Source organism: Pundamilia nyererei, unplaced genomic scaffold (assembly GCF_000239375.1).
Source record: "Pundamilia nyererei isolate P.nyererei 1_Seehausen unplaced genomic scaffold, PunNye1.0 scaffold00040, whole genome shotgun sequence".
Taxonomy (NCBI): domain Eukaryota; kingdom Metazoa; phylum Chordata; class Actinopteri; order Cichliformes; family Cichlidae; genus Pundamilia; species Pundamilia nyererei.
In genome coordinates, this window is record NW_005187441.1 from 1,335,806 (window position 1) to 1,346,024 (window position 10,219).

The following is a 10,219-nucleotide window of genomic DNA, read 5'->3' on the forward strand; positions in this document are numbered from 1 at the left end:
TATAGTTCTGTGTAAATAAAACATACTGGACTGAAAAGACGCACACACATCTATTTTAAAGAGGTGCAAGCACAAACTCGTGCATGCAGTTATACAAACATTTGTCTTTGGAAGACTGAATTTAATATGCATCTAATAGTAACAATAATACATATTAGATTAAATAATGAGGAAAAAAATATTGGCTGATATTACTGTTGGCTACATAAAACAAAAGGAAATAAAAGTACCTCCAAATAATGGGCACATATTCCTCCAGGCACTGACCCCTCCCAGGCTGGTGTACTGTCCCAGTGAGGTCTCCAGGAGGAAGAGGGGGATGCCGCACAACACCAGGAACAACAGGTAAGGTACAAAAAACACACCTGTGCCAAACATAAAAGGTGCTTTTAAGGAGCAAACCAGACCAGCTTAATCTTAATTTCAAGTCACAATGATTCTGAGAATGAGACTGGAAAAATAGGACAGGGAAAGGAGAAAAAAGAGACAAAGACACTTTAGACAATGCCAGTTTTACTTCCTCTCTTTACCTCCACCATTTTTGTAGCAGAGGTAAGGGAACCTCCAGACGTTTCCCAGACCGATGATCTGCCCGGCTACGGCCAGGAGGAACTCAGCCTTGGAGGCCCACTGGCCTCTGGCTTGTAGGCCGTCTTTGGTAGCTTCTTTTCCCATTGGCAGGCTTCCCTGGGGGAACTTGTTTAGCAGTGTCCCAGCAGGATTTGGAGGCAGTTGATCGGGCATTGCAGGTTCTGGCAGTGATACGAACACAACCCTGAATAAGGTGAAAAAGATAACGGAGACGATCAGGATGAAAGCAAATAACAGCTCACAACTCGTTCGGACTATTTGGAGCAAAAATAAAGTACAAGAAAGTAAAAGAAGGGGGCAAGAAAGATCTCACATCTTCGCAGCCAAGCCTGAACGACAGGAAGCCGAGTGTGTCTGCTGGCAGTTGGTTTGGCTGCCTCACTTATCTACGATGCTCGTGTCAAGGACAAACTAATGTGGGTGTGTGTACTTTATCTGTGGACTGCAGGACTACCCCTTACTAAATGTGTCAGTTTCACCATAACTGGGAACTACTTCATACATTTAGGTGTTTTGTAAATGTACACACGGTGAAGGACATCCAACATTCAATAACTATGTCTACCTTTTACCTTAACTCCATCCATTGACTTGTAAAACTCTTTATTAATTTGTCCTTTAGTAAATTAATATAGTTATTACAGCAGCAATAAGACACTCTGCTCCTTGTTATGTTAAAAATCTCTGATATTCAGACTATTGTGACTCACCAGAGTTTATGATGATATTCTTTATTATTCTTTCATGTAGTATTAATTGAAGTAGAGCCTCTAAACTTTAGAACATTTCTTAAATATGAATTAACTGTTAAATCCCAGCAAAAGCAGTGAGGGTTACAATAGCTAAGGTTTCGTAACGTGTCGGAGACACTTCCTCGTTTACTTTGCGTAACCTAGATCCCACTCTTCCTTTCATAAACATTGTCAGGCCACGTGACCACCAAATACTGATATAACAAACACACTCGGCATCTTTTCTTTTATAATCACTTCTTTTTTTAACCTTCCACCATGACTGGCCCGCTTATAACACCGAACATAAAAGCAGAAACGCTGACAATGTAACAACACATGTGTAGCTTCGGTTATCCTTGAAGTGAATGCTTTCCGTGTAACAGTTCCATGCTGAGGTTAAGCTAACGGCGGGGACCTGAGCGCTAGAGGCGGGATTAACACTCAGGATGCTCAACGAATAATGGCTGTAATTATTTCGCCGAACATGTGTCGTTATGCTCGCTTGTTATTTCACATATAATTTTAAAAATGTGTCAGAGAATTCACGGTGATATTGCCTACCTCTACGTTTCCAGTACTTCTTAATACCGCGACCACCCCTGTATACCGGCAGGGAAATGGTTTGTTCCGGGCACGAGCTGCTGTGTGAGAGACTGCTGGCCGGTGCAGCGTCTCAATCCAAATTTATACAGCCACTATGTTTGGGTCTGGTGTGGCGAGGGGATGTTAACCCGCAAGATGCAGGTTACAAAATGAAACACAAAGCATCATGGGTAATGAGTAGTGTAATTTAGCGTTGCACAACAAAAGACTTACAACACTGTTAATGGGTACCTGCTCTCCACTTCCTTATCAACCTTAAGAATCTATCGCGTGTACTAAACCCGCTCTTTCCTCCAAGTATTTTGGGTTATTTTCTGATGAATATGAGCCATGTTAGGTCGTTTCTCAGAAACCTGGTTCCCACTATGTTCTTTTGCTACCTGTATCAGTCAGAAAACTGGTCTTTCCTGCTGTTACACCCTTATAGTGTTGCTTGTAGGCCATTAAAAAAGCTAACATTTATTAAGCTATTTAACATATAGTAGTGATTGTGTCTTCATTATGTCAGGCTTTCATTTTGCTGCCACCCACCTCAAATTTAGATGTGATCACCCTTAGAAGTCACTTAGTTTTATTTATCCATAATATTTGAGTGATGCATAAGAATGGGTTATGCAATTCATAATAATGATAACAGCACCAAAACTAGTCAAATGAGCGGCTATTATCCACATCCTTCCACACTGTAGCTGCTTTTTCTTTCCTTGATGAAATTCGCATTCTGTGTGATGGCATAAGCTGAAATAGCAGCAATGAGGGTTTCTGGCAATGCACTGATTTCACCACATCTATCATCTGCCACACCCTTATCTCGCGCTGTACTACTTGCTGTCGCTCACAGTAGGGCTTAGGGAGATTCCTACCTAAGTGATGTCATAATTAGAGCTGGCTGAATTTTTTAAAGAGGAAAGGTTCATCAGTTGTATTACCTCTTTTGATAGAGGAGAGAAAGAGGAAGAACACAGAGGGAGGACATGTAGACGGTTGGTGTGACAGAGGAGGATGCTAGGGTTAGGGTGGGATGGAGGAACCACTGAGAGGACCTCTAAAGTGAGCGGCCAAAAGAAGAAGAAGCACAGGTAACACTGGGATGTTCAGTGAGTGTTTGTTCTTGAAAACAGTCAGTGTCAGTCGAGGCTGTGTTTTCCATCCTATTCTATAACTTCCTTAGGTTTCTCCTTTTTTATGAAAAAAAGAGTAGACCTTGCTAAGTGTTCAACTTCTACCTGCTCCTGTAAAGGTGTAGTATGTGCATAGTGTGCCAAATGTAAAATTATTGTTATGTTGCCTTCATATATCACATGGACTGTAAGGATATTCAGGGATAGTACTTAGGCTTTTCTTTGCTCTTGTTTTCTTGATATGAATACTATACACAAAGTTAAACTAACCTAACTAAACTAACTTTCTACTATATGAATATGTTTTAGACTTTCAACAATTAGAGAAGCACAAAAGGAAACTTTGAGTATTCCAACTTAGCTAATATAATTAGCTATATTAGCTATATTTAAATAAACAAAGTGAGGGTTGCAGTGTAAACGGTCAGTCTGCATTCACGATGTCCTCATTTTGGGCGTTGCCGTATTGCCAGTCTTTGGATTATCAATAATTAATTAGACCTCAGAGAACATGAAGGGCTTAATAAAGGTTAGAGTTACAGTGGATGGAGTAGACAGGACTCATTCATTTCACTGTGGGCGATCGTGGCTCAAGAGTTGGGAGTTCGCCTTGTAATTGGACGGTTGCCAGTTCGAGCCCCGGCTTGGACAGTCTCGGTCGTTGTGTCCTTGAGCAAGACACTTCACCCGTTGCCTCGCCTCTGTCAGTGCACCCCAGGGTGGCTGGGGCTACAATGTAGCTTGCCATCACCAGTGTGTGAATGTGTGTGTGAATGGATGGATGACTGGATGTGTAAAGCGCTTTGGGGTCCTTAGGGACTAGTAAAGCGCTATACAAATACAGGCCATTTTACTGTTGTGACTGATTAGCTTGATTCTTTTAAAATTCTCTATTCTTGTTCATGAGGTGGTATTTTTCAATCTGCTGTACATGTCTACTAAGCAAAAGAATGAGAACACATGGGGTGAAGCATCGATTACATACTTTCTGCAGTCAACAATGTCCACCATCGCATTTTTAAGCAACTTCATTCTAGCAGTCTGAGTGCAGTCGGATTTTCTAAGCAGTTCAATTTATTCAGAATTTGGATGTCAAAATTTAAACTAACCCTAACAGTGTAGGGTACCTGAAGTAGCTGTCAGCACATTTAATTGGCTGCATCACTGGCTCACTGCTCACTCAGCTGAACAAATATAGCCTCACTTAGAAAAAATATCTGCCTTTTTTGCTTTTTCATTCAAAAGAATAACATTCGCCTCCTGAGACATATTAGGTTACACGACGAGGTGTATAAATCATATGCAGAATTGGTGGATATTATAAACGGAGGACATACGCACATCTTTAAGTTTAAAAACTATGGAGTACAATAAGATGTGAATTAGGGACTGAACTATGAACAATAAACAGTAGTACCACTGGACTTTTATACAGACACTTTTATGAACCAAAGAGAAAGTCAATAAGATGAAAATGAAGACAGATAACACCATCCCTGAGAAAGGAGGGTAATTTAAAAAAAGCAGAATAATCAGATGAGACAAAAAGATTTTAACTTGATGTATGTAACTTAATTAGCTATGAATTTTCCCTGGAATTCTGTAACATAAGTAACAATTTAATGAAATCTGGTCAAATAGAATTTACTTGACTGGTATATATTAAGTTTAAACCAAGCATTTGCCTTAAGGATGAATTATTTGAACGTATACACCTTTGATTTGATATAATTCAGTTACATTTTACCCCAAACTATTGCTTCATATTTATTGAGTTTGAAGAATAAATTTAGGAGTGCAAGCTCAATATAATAATTTGACATTTGCTGAAAGGAAATTTTTCCAAGAGATGAAATAAAGTAGAGAGTTGCATCTGGAACTTGTGAAGTGTTGCAGCGTTGATGAAAGCAACCATCGGTCAGTCAGGGAAAGGATCTGCTGGAAGTCAGATCAGCTGATTCAATCAGCTGACGGAGAGAAGTCTGTTTCAGGTCTTTTAAAGGGGGTTTCTGCGTATTATGGTGGAACGACTGGATTCTTCTCCATTACCTGATGTAAAGCCTGACTGAGCTCGGGCAGATCTTAACAAACTTTCTACCAATTTGCAGAAATATGAAAGACTCCATTATGCAGCATACAACACTGGGAGTTGAGATGAGACACCCTATACTAACTAATTACTGCAAATATAGAACGCCGTAATGAATACAAGGTGATTTTGACTGAATGCAATCAACGTACCACAAGATATGAAGACTACATTTCAAACTGACTACATCACATCCATAGACCTTTTAGAGTGGCCATAATGATCATGACTGTGTACTTTTCAAAGGTTTAGATTATATGTGTTTTAAAGGTCAGATTAGCAGACAGAGTTTACGTTTACTGAACAGTCACTGTTCGGTTCACTCTGAAGTGGGAGTAAAAAAATGTACGCATTTCAAAACAGATCAAGATAACAGAGTCACCTAGTAACGTGCAACAACAGTAACAAATGTGTTGTTTGAGTCATCACATTTTTGCGTTCCCAGTGTTGCTGTTGAATGCAATAATCCAGGTTATTTAAGGGCAAGAACAGGACATCTTATCTTGTTTACGTCTTGTGGAATTGTATGATTATGTTGATGAAGGTTAATCATTAGACAGTAGTAGACACATATGAAGGTCTTCTGTTCTCTGTCTAAATACAGCTACACTCACTTTGTTAGGTACACATGTTCAGTCACTCGTTAATGCAAATATCTGATCAGACAATCATACTGCAGCAATCAGTGAAATTTGGAATCTAGACGTGCTGAAGTTCAACCTGAGCATCAGAATGGAGAAAAAAGGTGATTTAAGTGTCTTCGAATGTGGCATGGTTGTTGGTGCCAGGGGGGCTGGTCTGAGTAATTTGGAAACTGCTGATCTGCTGGTATTTTCCCACACAAACAACTCTAGAGTTTTTATAAAATGGTTCAAAAAGAGGAAACATTCAGGGAGTGCAGTTCTCTGGGTGAAAATGCTGGAGGTCAGAGGTACATGTGCGGACAGCTTTGAGCAGATAGGACTCAAATTACCTGTCGTTCCAAGCAGTGTATGGAGAAGAGCATCATAATGTGCCATCTGCTCAGCCACCGCAGCAAAAACCACACTGGGTCACTGAGAAGAAGAAACTGAGGCAACAGCTTAAGTGGGCTCACCAAAATTGGGCAACAGATTCTGATGATATTTCATTTCTGCTGCAACATTTGGATGATAGAGTGTGAACAACATGAATCAGGGATCCATCCTGCCTTGTATTAACAGTTCAGGCTACTGGTGGTGTAATGGTGTGGAGATATTTTCTTGGCCCCTCTGTACCAAGTGAGCATTTTTAAAACGCCACAGCCTACCTGAGGCTTGTTCCTGACCATGTTCATCCCATTATGACCACAGTATACCCATCTTCTGATGGCTGCTTCCAGCAAGAAAAACACCTTATTGCAAAGCTCCGATCATTTCAAACTGGTTTGTTGAAAATGACAATGAGTTCTCTGTACTCAAACAGCCTCCACAGACACCAGATTTAAATCAAATAAAACACCTCTGGGATGTTGTAGAACTAGAGATTCACATCACGGATGTGCAGCTGAGAAAACTGCGTCATGATAGTGTGATGCTATGATACCAAAATGGGCCAAAATCCCTGAGGAATGATTCCAGCAGCTTGTTGAATCTATGCCATGAGGAGTTAAGGCTGTTCTGAAGGAACAGACAGTCCAATAAAGTACAAGCAAGGTGCACCTAATAAAGTTCTTACTCAAACATTTAACCCTGTTTCAGAATCACTGTGTTTTCAGCTACAATTATAAAAAGTAAAACATAAAAAGCACAATAATGCACTGACAGTTTACTTCAGTCTCCCTCATTAGTTAAAGAAATTCCCTGAAGAAAATTGCAAAGTCAAGGGTCAAGAGTTAGGAAGTGGTAAAAAAAGCATGGCAATCATACACAATGTAGAAAATCCTTAACTACATGCTTGCACCCCTCACACAGCCTCCAGATTCTTTGCGTCCAAGGGGACAAATAAAAGCCCAGAGTTAAGGGTCCTTCAATACAGTCACCGGCAAACCTGTAACCTCTGAGAATGTGGAGCCCAGGTATGCAACTCATACAGGCATAGCTGTGCTCTAAATGCTTTATAGCTCATTTTATTGCTGTCTTGTATCCAGGGCACTAGGTCACTGATATAGTGTACAGTGGTAGGCGTTGTGAAACTCTTGCAGCTTACTTCCAGGCTTTTTTAAAAGGCTGATTAAAGAAAGGATGAAAAATTCACAGATTCATCGTGACTGTGGGGCATCTGATTAGAGCCCTTCCACTAAACACAGTCAGAGTGAACCCATACACAGCCACTTTGTGTGTGTGTGTTAGTGTGTGTGTATGCGCATCACAAGCCTGGGCTTTACAGGAAAGTAGTTGCTCACATTACACAATTTGATTATCGGGTCCGTCTGCTTTGAGCCCTTCCTATGAACACAATCCGAGCACTCATATAAACCTGGTAACTGTCCAAAACACATGCAATCATAATTACAGTGAAACAGTTGCTCACGTTACTCACAAGTACTGTAAAGTGGTTGCTCGTATTACACGCATGCAGCACAGGTAACAACTTCAAAAACAACAAAAACAGCAACTAAAAAAATAATTAAAACACTTTGGGACCTAATTCAGGGCCAGTGTTAGATATGTAAAACTAAAAGTTAAAGATATAAAGAGGTAGCTACTGGTATTAAAGATACCTAAACTGGTGTGAGTGGGAGCATTGACTGAAAGAAAAAAGTAATATTTTAGGATTATTTTTTTCTCACAACAGTTCCATGCAAAGCACAAATAAACACCTCTGTGTGAAAAGCTTGCAGCCTGGAAATGTCCCGTACACTGACAGAAGACAAATAACAAAACTTGGACTGCATGGCAGGCAAATACAAAAGAATTATGGGTATTGAAGTTTCAGGTACGTTTGTGTTGGGTGTGTAACTGATGCGCATATTGTGAGTGTAAACAGAGATCCTTTGATAATGTAAGGTGTCAGATTCGCTGGGCTTCCCAGCTGTAGTCACTGCTGACGTAGTGCCTGCAAAAGGTGCCTTATACAGGTATCTGACTAATATCTGACTGCTCATTCACTGGAGCTAAATTACGGTGTCGGTCACATGGTGATGTACAAATACACTATGTGTGTTCACCATTGGCTCAGAGAAACAGTTACAAACATACTCTAGAAGAACTCTTGAATTTGGTTATTATAAATGGTTGGTATAAATACAGCTTATTAAGTTTGCTGTATGTTTGTAATGTAATAGGGTTAAGATTGGATTTTTGGTAGATCTGATAAAGGATTAATGTTCACAAAGTCTTGGCTAAAGGTAGATACAAGCTACACAAAACCAAAAATAAAATCTCATATATAAAATTATAATGTATATATATATACTGAACACTTCCTGCCTGCAGACATGAATAGCACCATCTCTACTGTGCCTCTGATTGGTCAAATAAAGTCGAGATATAATCACTTGCTTCCATAAATAAAACCAATGCAGATTGACTTTGACAGCTTACAAAACATTTAATAAACCAAATTTAGTTAAAAATAATGAGGTTTTTCTTGACAGAATTTCTTTGTAACTGATCCATTTTCTTAATCCAAATGTTTTACAACACAAGTCCATCTATGTGATTACAGTCTTCCAGCTAGCAGACCAGAAAGGTGAGTGTAATTCTTTTTTTTTGAGAGTGATTCTATTTTTCCGAGGCATTCCAGTCTGACACGTTAACAAACGCTTTAACCTTCAGGTCAGTCACAGTGGAAGAAGTTAAAACGGTGATCTCGCCTCATTTGAACCCTGTCAAAGTGGAATTTTCAAGGACTCGATGCGGTCGAGATCTTCTGCTCCCCCATGTTTTAAATAGGTAAGCATTCCTGTGGCTGATACCCTTTCCTCTTTAACCTGTGTTAAAAACACACCTCATAAAAGAGGGATCATTTGAGTGTAACATATGGCCTTATGTCCACACTATAGTGGGTTCCTCTGAGGTTGGTGGTGGGCTGGATTATTTGGTGCTCATAATTGTTCCTGGAGATTTCTAAGCGCTTAAAGTAGTTCCCTCTAAGAATCAAATTATTTATATAGCGCCAAATCCCAACAACAGTCACCAAAAGGCGGTTTATATTGTAAGGTGACGAGTCGACCCAACAAACTAGAGAAATCCCAACAGTCAGACAGACCTATATGAGCAAGCACTTGGTGACAGCAGGAAGGAAAACATCTCTTTTAACAGAAAGAAACTACTGTCAGAACCAAGCTCATAGGGGCAACCATCTGCTGTGACCAGAGACAGCACATGGCTGCAGAAGAGAGCCCGTTTGAGAATAACTAATGATTAAATGGCGAGTGGTGTATAAACTCATACTAAGTGAAAAGAGCTGACAGAGGAAGAAACACTCAGTCCTTCATGGTAAGTCCCCAGTAATCTAGGTCTACTGCAGTATAACTAAGCAAGGGTCACAGATAAGTGAGTCAGGTAAGTGAGAAGAGCTATGCTCACATTCTAACCAACTTTACCACTCCGGAGGATCGCAAAGAAGACCTGGACAGTTTGCAGCAGTATATTGACGAGTGTTTTGAGCATGTTGTTATGGGGAAACCAGATAACAAGGCGCCGATTCCCTCCAGCAGCAAAGGAAAGCCGTCCTCGAAATTAAGCCACCTCAAAGACTCACTGGAGCCAGCTTCTCCACAAAACAGTGACATAGTTGACATTTTGGTGTCCATAGATAAAAAATAGTCCAGTTTTGACGCACGCCTGTCCCTCCTGGAAATCCTGCATAAAGATTTTCAGGATCTGCATGAGTCCATTGAGTTCAGCTAGCAGCAGTTAGAAACACGCTCAAAACGCCACCCTCAAAGAGTCAATGAAAATCCCTCAATGAGGGACCCGACTCTGAGAAGCAAACGAAAAACTCAAGGAAGCTGTCATCAAGCTCCAGGCCCGCAGCATGAGGGAGAACTTGGTGCTTTAAGGAATACCAGCGAAGGCAGAAGAAGATCCTTATGAGTCACTTCACCCAGATAGAATAGAATAGAATTCAACTTTATTGTCATTGCACATGCACAGGTACAGGGCAACGAAATGCAG

General features: G+C 40.3%; 1 protein-coding gene across 3 annotated transcripts in view; it reads right to left on the reverse strand.

Moving 5' to 3' along the window:
- LOC102215919 (sodium- and chloride-dependent GABA transporter 2-like) overlaps positions 1 to 10,219 on the reverse strand; it is a 35,891-nt gene that overhangs the window by 16,542 nt on the left and 9,130 nt on the right. The window contains exons 1-3 of one of the 3 annotated variants that reach the window (XM_005730936.1): positions 1,887 to 2,061; positions 531 to 775; positions 231 to 365 (exon numbers count right to left, since the gene is read on the reverse strand). In XM_005730936.1, coding sequence (XP_005730993.1) covers positions 231 to 365; positions 531 to 744 — 349 coding nt within the window. In that variant the 5' untranslated portion in view covers positions 745 to 775; positions 1,887 to 2,061. Of the gene's footprint in view, positions 1 to 230; positions 366 to 530; positions 776 to 904; positions 960 to 1,886; positions 2,062 to 10,219 lie in introns of those variants that run through there. The other 2 variants (XM_005730934.1, XM_005730935.2) reach the window with 2 other exon arrangements.